At 39.2% G+C, this 16022-nt stretch overlaps 1 protein-coding gene across 1 annotated transcript in view; it reads right to left on the reverse strand.

The window, feature by feature from the left end:
* The window catches only part of LOC144521696 (protein FAM200B-like), a 29276-nt gene that overhangs the window by 3609 nt on the left and 9645 nt on the right, over window positions 1-16022 (reverse strand). Inside the window, 1 exon segment of the mRNA XM_078256248.1 lies at window positions 14283-15905. Within this exon segment, the coding sequence (XP_078112374.1) occupies window positions 14283-15905 (1623 nt within the window).

Consider the following 16022-nt stretch of genomic DNA (forward strand, 5'->3'; position numbering starts at 1 on the left):
TAGTAAAACATAGTTAAAAATGTATGGCAGTATGCCTTTGCATCTGAATTCATCTTTTTCTGCCGCAGGATAAGAAACAGGACCTAACAGTGTTTTGTGTGAGAGCTCCATTTAGATGCAAAGCATTATGGATACGTATCAAATTTGACGTGCCAGATGGTTTGTTACACTGAACCGTCTGAGAAGCCGTCATTGGAAACTGTTTGGAAAAGGGCAGGCCCAGGTGAAGCCTGACAAGATGGATTTTCATGTGATATGGGATCCTGCAATTATTGCGTAATCTTGTGATATCGCGAGAATCCAACTGCCATACAAGTTATTTGCTATGTCACTGTGAGACTATATCTACCTTATATCTTGAATAATAACACTGAGCATATGAGCAGGGTTTATGATAGGAAATGCTGCATAATGCCCTTACAAAAATATAACAAAAACACTACCATAGTACACTACACTACCTGCTAATCATGTACGATTACTTGATGACAGTGAAATCATGGAAGTGGTTCAGCTATACAGTAAAGTGGTTGTGCAATAGGTGGAGTTCGATTGTGTTTTGGCTGAGCTCTGAGGTATGAACTCTACACATTAGTAGTGTTTCCATTCCTCTATTTTTATGTGCAGCAAAACTCATTAAAACCTCCCTAAGGTTCACTGTACCATGTACGGCACACCTTGTGGCTGTGGCGTCGCTGTAACCTCCACTCATAAACGTTTTTATAACTTTAAAGCATTAAATCTTCAAAATATATAGCCATGCGACACCAGTTGAAAGCTTAGTCTCTCATGATTCAATTAAGCCCATACACAAAGCATAAGATGATTTATAGCAGTTATACAACTGCTACAAAGTTATAAAAAATAAACAATACAGGGTAAACTGTGCAGCTGGTGTCTAATGCACCCATACCTTTTTCCTTGTCCCTTTAGCCACTGCGGGGATTTTTTGCCCAAAACTTTTTTTTCTTCAATCCCCAAGAGTCCAATGAAATGGAATATCCAAGCCATTATATCCAAAACGAGCTGTTCGCCTCACAATCTTGACGTTTCTGGCCGAATCACAATGGAAAATTGCTAAACTGTTTTTCATTTTCACACTTGTATCGCTGCTCGCTTCTCTCCTGAGGCACCTAGCAACTTGATGTGGGCGTCACTGTATTCTCGGAGTTCAATAGACACCTGGTATAAGCCAGTCGGTAAAGGTTTGCCTGTGATACACCAATGGAAAGCTGAAGACTCCTCTGACCTGTTAGATTTAAATGCTATAAGACCCATCTACATTTTTCGCCAATGAGCAGACAAGTCGATTATTTCTATATATTTATGTATATAGTTATTTCAAGTATGTGTATGATTGATGTGGGTGTGTTGTGTATTTGAGAAGTGTTTTCTTTTGTACTTTATTGGCTTTTTCCTTGCACTTTTCAAATGGAAATCAGAAAAACGCAAAAATCCATTTTTGAGTCTTTTGACTTCTGGATTTTTTCTGTAGTAAGCTGAGACATGTGGCTATGGCATTGTGTTGTCTGTATCTCACTATATGTGTTTACAGCAGTGTATTTTAGTAATTTTACAGATGTATTGTACTTGGACGGAAATAAATACCCTCCATTCTAGCCTCTGTAACTCTGTGTCAGTAAGTGTCAGAGTAACTCACCCTGACACTTGTAACAAAAACTTGAGTGTTTCCTTTCCAATGATATCAGATGTATATATATATATATATATATATATATATATATATATATATATATCATCCCTGAGTGTCAAAGTATATGGGAGCTGTACCACTTTTAACACTCCATATTTTCCAGAATTCCATAACTGTAATCTGGCGGTCAAAATGACCGCCAGATTACATACATGATACATACCTAATTGCGATATTGTATTATGTATTGTGTTAGGATATCTTTAGAAAAACGTAATAACACCGAAATGTACATTTTAATGAGTTTAATTATACATTTGAGTAGTAATACGTATTTCAATAATTTATATCATGGCATAGTAAACCGTAATTATTTCATACATTCATATCCCAAAAATATGGTGTGGAAATTCATTCAACTCATAACAGCCAAATAAAAATTAAAAGTATCTTATTTGAACATTTAGCTATAACCTAACCTGGCACTGCCTCCATTTTGGCGTCTGCTGCGGTGCGCAGCGCTGCTCGGACCGTGCGCCGCTGCTCTTTTTTCCTCCATAATCTCTAAGCGAAAATCCGAGCGGTCAATATGACCGTGTATGGCCGAAATAGGTAAAGGTGATTGTATTTTCTTTGCCTTTTGTGTAATGTATATAAAAACAATTTTAAATTAAAATACAGACTCTTTTAGGAAAAGTCAGGCAGCAGCAGGATTGTATTTTTTTATTCAGCAAAGTTATTACACATATAAATTTCAAAACGGTCAAAATGACCGTCATGGCCGTTCTAGTGTTAATGTGGGTATGACGTTTAGACCAAAAAGCTTGAAAATTCAAGCGTTTCTTAAGAGGTTGTGCAAAAAACTTTTTAGGTTCGCTTGAGATGGTTATTGCCTTTGTCGAAAAAAAGTTGATTCGCTAAATGGGATATTTGCACCAAATGCTTGCTCGTAAAAATGCTTGTAAATTATAAAGTGTGGTCTAGACCTACTCTATCTGTAAAGTGTCTTGAGTTAGCTCTTGTTATGATTTTATAGAATAAATAATTCCCGGATATTTCCATGACGTGTCTTTGTCTCCGGACATCCTGAAACATGGCCAATTGCAAACTTGCTCAATTGAACCAAATTCCTGAAGACCTCTCTTCTATTTTTCTCATGTAGATGCAGTTAGATGGCCAAGGTGATTTGTTTTGTTTCTGGTTAGCAACCACCACTTTAACGACCTATATCTTGAAACTATGCTGTGGCCTAGTTTATTTACTTCAAACCAGTTGATGGAAACACACTGAATTTGCACTACTTTTTTGTGACATTTAAAAAGTTTGCTTAAAATTTGATCGACAATTGAATGGCAACAACTAGTGTCTGTGTTTACCATACGGCTAACACCACTAATACTGCTAACATGCTCTCAAATGCACTAACAAGCACTCTTGGATTATAACGCACACAGAGGGAGTTTGACTCAATTCTCTGTTTACTCCATTACTCCACTTTATTTTTACAAAGGAAATATTAGGTTTGCCGCTATATTCATGTTCTGAATGTTGAGTACAGGACCTTTAACAAGTGGCTCAATTTCCTGTCTTGTCAGTCAAGTTTAATCACTGTAAAAAGTAATGCACTGAATTTGTGCTTATAAGTTTACAAGTTTACTTGCAAGTGTGGGTACACACAGAGTTTAAATGGTTTCCATTTTGTCTATAATTTAGAAAACAAATAAATGGTCCTGTTGACATGTTTATTCAGAACATGCTAAACAAATGTAGCCTAATACATTAACACAAAAGGTGAAGAAATCTCAGAGGCTCACAGCAAAGCTAACGAGTCAGCAATGCTAACAATTAGATTAGTTATTTCTATTTTACCAACAGTATCACAGTGTTTCTTTAAACTTTTGGTTCACTTTGTCTAACTTTGTTTGATTCAATTCTGCATATTTCTGTGTCTGTGTGCACAATTTACTGTATATTAGTGCACACACATTCAGTTCAAATGTGTGTGTTTATGTGGTCACACATGACTGTACTAAGGAACTGCTGGGTGAGTCAGCCTGAGAGACCAGTCAGGCATGATTAGATGATGTGAAGCTTGGGTCAAGGTTAACGTCTTCTATCAGGCGTGGTTTCAATTGCAGTGAAACCCTCTGTCTATCTCTGACTACATGGAGTAGACAGTGGGCTCCTTCTTGGTTTCATTAATGTTTCATGAGACAGAATGGCAGAGGGAGGAAGGCATGCCATTCTTGCAATAATTAGTCAGCAAAATCAAGGCCAACCACTGTTCTGATATAGTGTTTCTCTTCCTGCCTAATCCTTGAGTGAATTTTGTTCGATGTGAGGTGGTGGGTTTACAATATCAATGAAGGGTCTATGTTAAAAAATTGAAAATAAGGGAAAATTCGCATACATTTTCTATATATGAGTAATTCACTCAAGCCTTTATATTTATTTTTATCATTCCACATTTTTGCTCTGTGTTATGTGTGAAAGTTAACAAACCCTAAACCTTTGTGAGAGAAAAAAATGAAGTGGGATGCTTATGTACACACGAAAGAGAGTGAGAGAGAGACCCACGCACAAGGTCTTTGCAAAGCAGAACCTGTCAACCAGGGATTAGCAGAATGAGCAGAAAACCGACAATAGGCAGAAGCTTATTTACTTTAGAAGACAGAATTTTAAATGTAATCTACTATAAATGAAGAAAAAAAAGCATAAAATACAATTGTTACTAGTATGCCTAAATATCCACATTCGGGAAGCTTATATTAAAAGTGAGAATGATTTGCTGAACAATGGAGAGAGGAAAGGAAGAAACAGGAGACTGAACAAAGTGAAAAAGAAGTGGTTAACAGTGGATAATACTGAAGGAGAGAGAGTATTTGTGAACAGCAGGTACAGGTATGGCTTTATATTTCTACAGTGGAGATTTTGTTTTGTTTTCTTAAACACTGGCGTGTGTGATGGGCAATTACACAAATGCTGACTGACTAAGGAAAATCATTCAAAAGAGTCTTGAGAGAGTGACAACCTTAAGCATGTCCAGCTAACCTAATATGCCAGACTTCAGTCTGGCAGTACTGTGAGAACAAAAAACCATGCCATGCAAATCAGCGAAACTCAAGAGGCCAATAATAAATTAAAGGCCTAAATCTATTTTATATTCTTTTTGATTTTCAAAATCACAGGGCAAGCCTCCTTTAACCCTGCATTGCTTTTTTCACATCAGCCATAGGCTCAATTAGCCTTTTGTTCTTAGATAATAACCTCATACCACTGCCATCTGCTCACTGGCCTAGTAATTCATAGAGTGCTGCAACAATAACAAAAACCTTTGTTAGAAAATGAGAAGAAACAAAAAGGAGTATGGAATGACACTCACAGAAGACTCCATGTGACCGAATTTGGAAAAGGACTACGATATTTTGTAATCATGATCTCTGGATAAGTGTTATTCTTGACTTTTAGTAAATATTTTTTCCCATTTTCTGGCAAGTTATGTTAGTTCAAGATAGACCATAATTGCATTAGCTCATTATCATTGCATTCATACTCATCACATGAGTAAGCACATGTTCTCTAGATGGTATAAAATAAAACTGCCTACATCGTATTGGCTTCGCCCTCTAAGAGCTGTTGCTGTTGGGTTTATCCCTCGTACATGCGCAGTCGTGACGATTTCTTTCGCGCCCTTGTGCCCTGCATGGGCCTCTCTTACGTCCACAGTTACTGTATATTGCAGCTGCGAGACCAGAGATCTTCTCCCTATTTTTCTTTAGTGACTAGCAGTTTGAAGACTTCAAAGAACAGCTGTGACCGCCTGTGTACCGATTGACGGACCGGCTACATCCTGCCGCCAGATCTCCACCTGAGCTGCAACGTTTGCCTAGGCCCCCCTTTCGCTAGGGCTGGCACCCCAGCAGTTCTGTGCCCGCTTACAGATGGAGGAACTGAAGTGGCAGACGATGGCAGCCGGGCGGACAGTCAAGTAAGGTAAGGATACCACCAGCGGCGACACGCAGACATCCCAGAAGGGGATCTCTTTGGTGGGCAACTGCCATATGCAGTAACGGCAGACGTAAGAGAGGCACGTGCAGGGCACAAGGGCGCAAAAGAAAGTGATTTCAGGAGCAGGGCTTATCTCTCTGTCACAGATGTAAGGAAAAGTATAAAAAATTAAAGCCCAAAACTGTATCAACTTTAGCAAGCCCAGAACATATGATAGAGGGTAGCCTGACAGCATCAGGAGCAAGTCGGATCGACATCTGGATATATCCTGGCAAGCCTAATCCTAGATAGATGAAGCCTATGGAGCACCTTAAACTGAAGTAAACCATGTCTGATACAAATCGAAGTTGACTGTATTCTCTTAATTGCGCTTTGCCAGGAGACGTCGGACATTTAAAATCCTAATTCCACCTCCCACCCTGCCCTAATAAGACTAAGTGACGGCGAGGCGATCATCTGGATATCCTCATATAATCTGCTCACTCCTCCTCTTTGATTTAGATCCCCCTTCCACCACTCATCTATCCAGTCATTTGGTGATAGTAACAGAAAGGAAGGGAAATGTTTCCCGAACAAAGACACGCACCTGCTGATACCTGAAATAATGCGAACTGGGGATATTATACTCATTTACCAGCCACTCGAATGACATGAACACACCATCCTTAAAAGATCCTTCACCCATTTCAGACCATTCCTGAACCATAACTTAAATGCTGTATCCATGAGTGAGGGTGGAAAGAGTGCGTTGGCCGAGATTGGGAGAAAGGGCATGGCCTGTCTATGTTTGAAGTGGGTCCTGAATTGGGACCATATTCGAAGTGAGCACAATAAGATTATTTGTGAGGCACTGCTTACTGAGTGGCAATGGCGCACATACTAAAGAAGGTAGGGAGACCGGATGAGCGGAATGTTGTTTCATTTCAACCCATACAGATCCACCCCCTCGTAAGACGCAGAGACCTAGTATATTAGTTTATAAATATTAGCTGCCCAGTAATATTGTAAAAACATTTAGCAGTGCTAAGCTTCCCGCCTCTTTCTGTTTCTCAAGATGTGCCCTTCTTATTCGTGGGATGGTCTTATTCCAAATAAAGGTAGATATAGATTTATCTAGCTCTCTGAAAAAAGACTTTGGGATAAAAAGAGGTACTGTATGAAACAAGAAAGTACCTGGGCATAATTATCATCTTGACGGGATTAACCCTGACAGCAAGCGATATAGGCAGCGCTGACCAACGGATAAGGTCCTGTTTGGCCCTTTCCAGGGCTGGTTTAAAGTTATACTTGAATAAATCACTGTATTGCTTGTTACTGAACCGCCAAGATCATGGGCGTAAATCTGATCTAACAGTAGGGGGGGACAATAAACATAAAATTTCTGAAGAGCAATTTTTGAAGGGGACACAAATAATACAGCCACAATTGTACTCGTAGAGGACATGTGTACACAAGCACAAAAAATACCTTAAAACATAATGACTTATTTTTGAAAAACTGTCCCCATATAAAAGAAATACAATACTTTTAGTACACTTGTTAAATTAGCTGATCATAATGTAAATTAGTGAGCCACTAGTAAAGCTCATCAAATATGAATTAGGTTCATAGGTTCACCACACGGTCATATTATAATTATAAAATGATCTTAGCGTCCCTCCGCATAAATATTAGGGTTTCATCTGGGACAGAGGATATATATTTAACTGCAGCAAACCCACTGATAAGCCACTTCAAACACCACTGTAGATCTTCAATATTAACCCTGACAGTTCACACACATAACGTTCGTTCGCTCGTTATATCGCTTTAACTTTTTAACTTTTTTGTCATAACTAATTCAGCATCATTTCTATTTGAGAAAAGAACAACTTCATCCGATGTTTAATGTGAATGAAATAGCCTTGAACCGCCTACTTACTAGATACATTCCTGTCACTACCGATGTGACTGTGAGTCGAGTGCAGATCCGATTCCTAACGTACAGCATGCAGTGGACCAAACCACTATGAGGCAAGGGAGGGGGGGACTCAAAATGTTTCTAAACTTAAAAATAATTTTTTGGGATTTGTATTGTTTTACTACTTACACAGATATTTTAAGTATACATCATTATGTTATTTACAATACACAGCATTGTTTTAATGATATTTCTAGGGGGGGGACAACCCTTAGAAGGAGGGGGTCCTGACCCCTCCGACCCCCCTGGGATTTACGCCCTTGGCCAAGATAGGTAAAAGTGTCACGAGTTTCTTTTAGTTGATATGCCTCAATAGATATCTGTCGAGCCTGGTCATTAATAGGGAAGAGCAAACTCTTAGTAAGGTTGATTCTGTAGCCTGAAATCTCTCCAAAGCTATAGATAATTTCTAATGCCTTAGGAATAGAGGTGCAAGGATCGGACAGGTAAAGTAACAGGTCGTCCGCATATAGAGACAGTTTGTGAGTTTGACCCCCCCTAACAACACCCATGAGCTCCTCGGCACTCCTAAATGCAACCGCTAGTGGTTCAATGGCGAGGTCAAACAGAAGTGGGCTCAATGGACAGCCCTGTCTTGTCCCCCTACATATAGGAAAATATTTGGAGATTATTTTATTAGTACGGACGGAGGCCTGTGGTGTAGCATACAGGATCCTTATCCACGAACAAAAAGCCGGTCCAAAACCGAACCTCCTCAGAGTTGCAAGAAGATACTCATACTCAATCCGGTCAAATGCTTTGCGAGCATCGAGGGAGAGCAAAACCTCTGCCTTCTATTGATTATAATGGAGGTGTTCTGCTGTGCACGCTGCAGGAGAAGTGTTGCGATGTGTGCATGCTTCATATATTTCTGCCATAGTTTTGGATTTTTACCTCCGATGCAGAGCAGCGTGCAGATACTTCCCTAAACTTTGTCTCATTCAGAGACCCAAATGGGGCTCTGTGTCTGTCAGACTGTCTAGATACTGCCATACAGCAAAGGAATAACGTAATGCACAGCAGACTGTAGGGCAGGTGGATTTTTTTCATAACACATTGTGACTGTATCAAGTTATGACTTTATTTTCATAATATTACAACTTTTTTACTCAAAATATCACAAATCGTCCAAATCTCAAAACACAGATCGGATGAGTTTTATTTTGAATGTGCACAATGTTTTAAACATGAGCAGAAATCTTGTTGAAACACATTGGAGCTACTACAGTCCAGAGGTTTATAAATTACTTAAAATGAATTAGGCTAATGTATCATTGAGGTTAGTTCCCCAACAAGAGGAGGGAGAGATGTGTGTTGACTGAGCACATTAAATGAGAAGTTGATCTACAGCAAATAGATATTTGAGAGTCTTAGTGCATTATATTATTATGTGTTTGTCACCTATGTTTCCTTGACATAAATAATGATGTTTTCACCATAAAGTGGTGTATACATTTTTTATACAATATTATTCCATATAATTTTTATTGCTAAATACTGGTTATTTGTTATTCATTAGACTGACTTTTGTGTTTATGGTCAAGTAGGCTTAAGTGATTTAGTCATCTCATAGAGAGGCACAAGTTACTGTTGTCAGAATTAAACTAATACATATTTTTCTGGATAGACGAACATGGATATTATGTATTTTTATTATTTATAGTGTAAGCTATTTCAGTGAGTCAGCATGCACAATACCAGGGCCTCTCCTAAGTGGAATGCAGCCATCATTAATGGTTTTGAATACACCTGTGCTTTTCCTACTATGACATGTCAACATGTCTGCCGTGAAAAAGGTCTATAGGCGAGGGAAACAGAGCGAGAATGTTATGTTGCAGGAAGGCCTTGTTTCCTACATTTTCACCATGTATATAGTGTTCAACACTATCAGTATCAAGATACCTAACTGTGGGATAAAATTGCGAGAGAAATCATATTTAGTGCAATTTACTCTGTACTAAACAAAGTCAAGTAGACCTGAACATCCTCTGGAAATACCCTTTCAGCTCTAGGTTCCCTGAATTACTCAGGGTCATTTTTACTGTAGGCTTTCAATTCCACAGAAAGTTTTGAGACAAACACATGTCAATACTGTATTTTCTCCACTTATAAATAACTTTAAAGCACCATATGGTAAAGTACAGCCTTAAATAGCTTATGCTATGACAGCATGATATCAACTCAAATTTGCTTTCTGACATTATTCATTTTTAGAGCATGGTCGTACGGGTTTTATCAGCATATCTAGTTCCATCAATGTCACTGTGATTGCTAAAGCACTTACTCCTCCCTTGCCTATTTGCTTTGGAATAGTGTAAATAATTATGCAGCATTTCTTTTAGAGTCTCAGTGTGAGAATTCTCAGAAGCACCATGTAGACAGATCAAGTTTGATAGTGCCTTTTAAGTAGTTTTAGCGTGACCATTGAAGGGAATGGAGCTGACAACAGGGAAGACCGACATAGAGAGGGAAGCTATGGCTAATGGCACATCAGACCTTTGCCAAAGTAAGAGAAACTAAATGACTTCTGACCCTTTCACAGGATGTCCTGAACATCACAAAGGGAATAGAAAGTGAGAAAGAGGACATTATTAGTAAGTACTAAGATAAAAGAAAGAGAGGGCTAACTCCTGTTCAACTCAGCCCAAACACAAGACACATTACAAGGGTGCACTCTAAGCACATGGGAGACAAATTGGATTCAAACTCCCATCTTTCAAGAAGTCACTTGACTGGGCTTTTCACTTGCTAAATAAATCACTGGGAGAGAGAAGGCAGAGCAGACACTTATGGTCTGACTTCAGGTACGAGTGATTGTGGCGTACAAAACAAGTGTGCTGAAAACTGTCTCTGAGAAGGGTTTCCAGTGCAAAGAGTTTCATGAATATGGCCTCTGACTCACTCGATCATTCACAAACTCATATTTATTGGTTTCCTGTGAGTAGATTTCATGTGTATCCTGTAACTGTTCTCTTCTCTATCTTTTTCTTTTTCTATCACTCTGTATTGCTCATGCAGTTCTTGAAGTTTGATCAATGTTAAATCCAAAAGCAACAGTTGAGAGAGATCAAATGATTTTGATAAAACTTTGCGTGTGTGTGTTTTATAATGTGTAATGTGCACACTTGAGTTGATGTGTAATCTAACATATTGATTCAGTTTAGCTCACTTTAGCTCAGTCTAACAGTTGCAGGCAGATAAAATAATTAACTTTCAATGTCAATCGAGCATCCAATTCAGCTATGGCTGAAAATGTCGATGTGTGTTAGCATTTTTTATTTGGGTATTACAGCCCACAACTGCTCTCCGCACCGCACTAATACCGGGTGTACACTACCTGTCCAACACCAAACGGTAGACAGACAAAGTTAGTGACTAGCTGGTGAACATAGTGGAGCATTCCAGCTGCTGCAGAACAAGATATTTCCCTCAGGAGTTAGTGGAGACCAAAACAGAGCTGAAAGGAGAGAGAATAATGGACTTACAGTGCACTTTTAAGGTAGAATAAACTAACTGAAATGATGACTCAAAATGAATGCTAATGTTGCTCTGTGTCTGCTCTATAAATATGTATGAATATCAACATACAGTCAAAATAAATAATGGACACATATTAGAGTATTTAAGAGATGTCATACGATCATATTTTGTGTGTCATCCATGCATGTATAATTTGTAAATTATTTTTAGCCAGCCACTAGTGGTGTTTTATGCATGTTTTCTAGCAGTGGCAACAGTGTTTGCATTAGAAACTTTAACCTCATGTATACTATGGTTTTGTGTTTGGTAGTTACATCCAGAATTCGTCTTACCTACAAATAATCCCCAAAGGCTTCACATTGCCTGTTAGCAGCATTAATTTAATTCCTATTGCATTTTGGGCTTTACTGTTATAGCACTCTCAGAAACTGCTATCGGTCTGACAATGATTTAGCCTCTGGGGGCATCGGCCAATATTTAGCAGATTCTGAGCCAGGACTTAATTCCTTCTGTGTGCCAGTCATTGTTTATAGTCCAATTAGCAACTTGAGACACGAGAATGGAGTTTGAGTTGAGAGATGATGTCTAAAACTGTCAGACTATAGCCAAGATATATAGATCCGCCTCTTTTGTTCTTCATTGTTCATCTTCATGCAACCAAAGCCCACTCAAACATGATTGGTCAATACTACTCTGACTACAAACAAACTAAAAACGGAAACCAGACCATACCAACATGTTGTCCCATTACCTACAGATTCTGCATTCATCTGCAGAAATGTGTTTATAGAGATTACTGTTATAATTACTAAATACCTTTCACTGTCATCACCAAGCACCAGATTTACACTGTGAAACTGATAGATGTTCAAGAGATATTTCCATAGCGATGCTTTGGGTTGTCAAGAAGAACACTAAGAGATATTGCTGAGCAGCAAGTTATTGCTTTTATTACAACCACTATGTTCCAACCTTGTAAGGCACACATTTTTCTAATCAAGACTTCTATTAGTCATTGACAGTTTTAAGTACATTTTCTTTCTCAGAAGCATACAGCATGTCAATATGTCCCATTTTCTTAAGCTAAAATGTGATTCAGCAGGGCCCATTGCTGATAACCTATGCCCTAAAGCTGTGGCTGATGGACTATTATAAAAAGACCACATCCCAGAGGACTCTACGGAACATAACCAAGCAACCTCACCATGTTTCTGTGGTCTGTCCTTTGATTCTTTTTTTCTTTTTCCTACAACAGATCTGTTTTCTGCTTCATCATATGTGACAACATGAGAAGACATGTCCTGCCCTGGATGTTTGTGTTTGCATCATGCCGTGTGAAGTTTGGAGTAGGTAGGGAGGCAATAGCAGGTATCTGGATACTTACCTGGTTACCTTGTTTGGCTGTGTGACTTTTGTTAAAAAGAGTAACATTAACTGATAGGTAAGAACACTGGCAAAGCATTTTATTTTTTCAGTTTAAGTATTTACTCAATGGCTTCAATGTATACTTAAATTAGGAATTTCATATGAACTAAATCAACACATTTCCAAAAAACATGCTGTTGCCTTGTCTTGGAGAATTTTGTGTAACTGTGAGAAGACACTTTGAAAGAGAGAAAATCAAGTTCAGGAACTCATAAGTAACACTTTAGACAGCTGGCAAATTACAGTGTAGTAATGTACACATATATAATAAAATACTTACTGGGTAACTATTGGTCGAAAGGAACAAGGGCATAAGAGGTTACATGGGTAATTACTTTCTAATTAAACAAAAACATGTTTAACTGTGTGGGTACTCAGTATTTGAAATCTGGAGCCAGATTTGAAATGAAACGTACTTTCTGATTTATGACACCCAATTTCCATATCCCCACACAATCTCAAATCCTCAAACAATTCACACAGATATGTACTGAGCAATGTAAGGACAACTCTACATTAGGGTTTCTTTCAGAAGAAAATAATTTCATCACAAACAATACCATTTTTCACATTATCGTGGAAAGTGTTCAACCACACTTAATAAAGTGACTTTATGTAGCTGTTAACTGCTTGTTACACTGCAACACACACATTATGTAATATTTAAGCACTAATGCAAATCTTATCAACATCGGTCAATGGCAATCACTCAAACACCTGCCATTCAGGCAATTGAGTCCAAGTGGAATGCAGGATTGCTCATTTTGCTAGGCAGCACCCAACAACAAGAATAATTCTGAAAAACTATGACAGGTGAAGAAATGCATATACAATCTGTACCCACGTCTAACAATCTTAAAAAAAGTAGTGTTGGTGAAAATACGCTGGAATGTTGACACTTATTACAAGTGTTAATCTCTCAAATCTTTTGTTGTCTCTTTCTGCACTTATTCTTTTGTAAATTTAAAGAAATGTCCTCATGCTGCTGGAACATGGTATCCTCACATAAGCACTGTGCAGCCATCAACCCACTGCGCCCACCACCCAATAATCGTACTAGAAAAAAGCTAAAAACAAACAATCACTCCTCTGCACTAAAGCAAGTAAAACCATTGACAGGTGCATATTCTGTGGAGCAGACAGACGTCGCAAAGGTAGTTAGACAACATGGGTGTCTAACAACATGCTGCATCAAAGACAAATTTGTTGAATAATAAAAATTTTCTTTTCTAACATTTCACAGCTTCATTTAAATTAGCAACAGAAAAGTGCTATACCTTGTTGCAGGTTTATTGTTATACCAAACTCCGGTAACGCTTTAGATCAGCGGTCCCCAACCTTTTTTGTGCCACGGACCTGTTTAATGTCAGACAATATTACGACCGGCATAAAAACTGTGGTATTTTCTAAATATAATAATAAACGTGAATCCACTGTGTACTCGTATGCAACTTTATTAGCAGCGTCCTCGTAACATTGCGCCAACAACATAACATGAGTAACATCCTCTCTGCCCCCTAACACTCTCTGGTCGCTATGGTAACGTGTAAACATCCCTTCAAAATAAGATACAACACAAAAACAAATATAAAGTGCATGAAAAATACAACTCATCATAACGTTAAATCAGTGGGAGCCCTGAGTTTGTTTCTCTGCAACGAGACGGTCCCATCTAGGGGTAATTGGAGACAATGACACCCGAAGTGTGTTGCTTATGTCCAGTCTACTCCGTAATTTTGTTTTGGTTGTTCTCACTGCAGAAAATCCCGCTTCACACAAATAGGATGTCGGAAATGGCAACAGGGTTTTCAGTGATTTTGTGGCGATCTCATTGTATTCTGCCGTGACTTTCATCCAGAACACTGGCAGAGTTGTTGTCTCGAACATACTTTTAAGGCCGCCGTCATTTGCGATCTCCAGCAGTTGATCTTCTTCTTGCATAGACATGTTGGATTCACCTGGTTTGTTGACAAATGGGTCGCGGATCCATTCCTTGGCAGTTCGTGGGTCTTTTGTGGTTGGGAAGTAGCGCTCAAACTCTTTGAAAAGCAAAGACAGGTGATCGTGCACCAGCTGGGAGAATGAAGACTCGGGCTCAGTCTCTTCCAAAATCCCCGCGAATGTTTGAAACATGTCAAATATACCTCTGTTCACGCGCCGTCCCCACAAATCCAGTTTGGCTTTAAATGCAGCTACTTCATCTGCCAACTTGAAGACAGTTGTCATTTCCCCCTGAAGTGGCAGTTTGAATATGTCGCACAAGTATGCGAGTTTTGCGACCCATTCCTCGTCACTGAAATATGCTGCCAGCGGTGACTTTTTTTCTGAGAGAAATCGCTGCAGCGACTCTCGTAATTCAAACACTCTGGCGAGCAATCTCCCTCGGGATAACCATCTTATTTCTGTGTATAAGAGAAGGTGTCTGTGCTCCGCGTCCATCTCCTCACAAAGCTGCTCGAACAGGCGCAAGTTAAGGGTGTTGATGTGGTTAATAATTTTAACGACATCATTCAAAACGCTGTTAAGTTCCGGTGGTATTTTTCGGCTAGCCAGCATTTCTCTGTGAATGACACAATGCGTAGACTCATATTCAGGTGCAACCTCCTTAATCCGAGTAGTTAAACCAGACAGCCATCCGGTCATGGCAGCAGCTCCGTCTGTGCATATGCCAACACAAAAGGACCATTTCAGTTTTCCTGATATATAATCATCCAGCGACTTGAATAGTTCTGTGGCTGTGGTTTTGGTTGGCGATGATAGTGCACATAACATATCCTCATGCACATCCTCCTGTTAAAGATATCGCACATAAACAAGTAGTATTGCCTTGTTGTCAATATCTGTAGACTCGTCAACCTGGAGTGCGTACCACGGTGATGTATTAATCCTCTCCAACAATTGTGTCTCAATGTCCTCTGCTATTTCCTCAATGCGCCGAGTGACGGTGCTAGCCGAAAGAGGCACCTGTGCTATCTTTTTAACCGCAGCCTCTCCTAGAAGTTCACGGCAAATGTCTTTAGTGGCGGGCAGGATCAATTCTTCACCAATGGTGAATGGCTTCTTAGCCTTAGCAATACGATTAGCCACCAAGTATGCTCTCAGTGCACTCATATTTGTTGATGTGGTGGCCCTCAGTAATTGCTTCTGTCCTTCTTGTTCATGCTTTTTTCTTTCAAAATACTCCGAAGGCTTGTCTTTTAATGCAGGGTGCTTGGTCTCCAAGTGGCGAAGCAGTTTTGAAGGCTTCATTGCCTCATTAGAGAGCCGGTCGCCGCATATTATGCAGAGTGGACTTGGTGCGCGGGAATCACATGTCGCGATAAATCCATATTTTAAGTAGGACTCCTGGTATTGTCTGTTAAATGCAGCTTTCTTTTTCTTGGAAGTCGTAGGCTCTTCTTATGTCTCCTCACTGGGCCTTTTCCCCTTCACAAAGAGACTTTCCAAAGACATTTGTTTTTTACTCATTTTGCTAGCTTGTGGGTTTAATTTTAG

The sequence above is a fragment of the Sander vitreus genome, chromosome 8 (assembly GCF_031162955.1).
Source record: "Sander vitreus isolate 19-12246 chromosome 8, sanVit1, whole genome shotgun sequence".
In the NCBI taxonomy this organism is placed as follows: domain Eukaryota; kingdom Metazoa; phylum Chordata; class Actinopteri; order Perciformes; family Percidae; genus Sander; species Sander vitreus.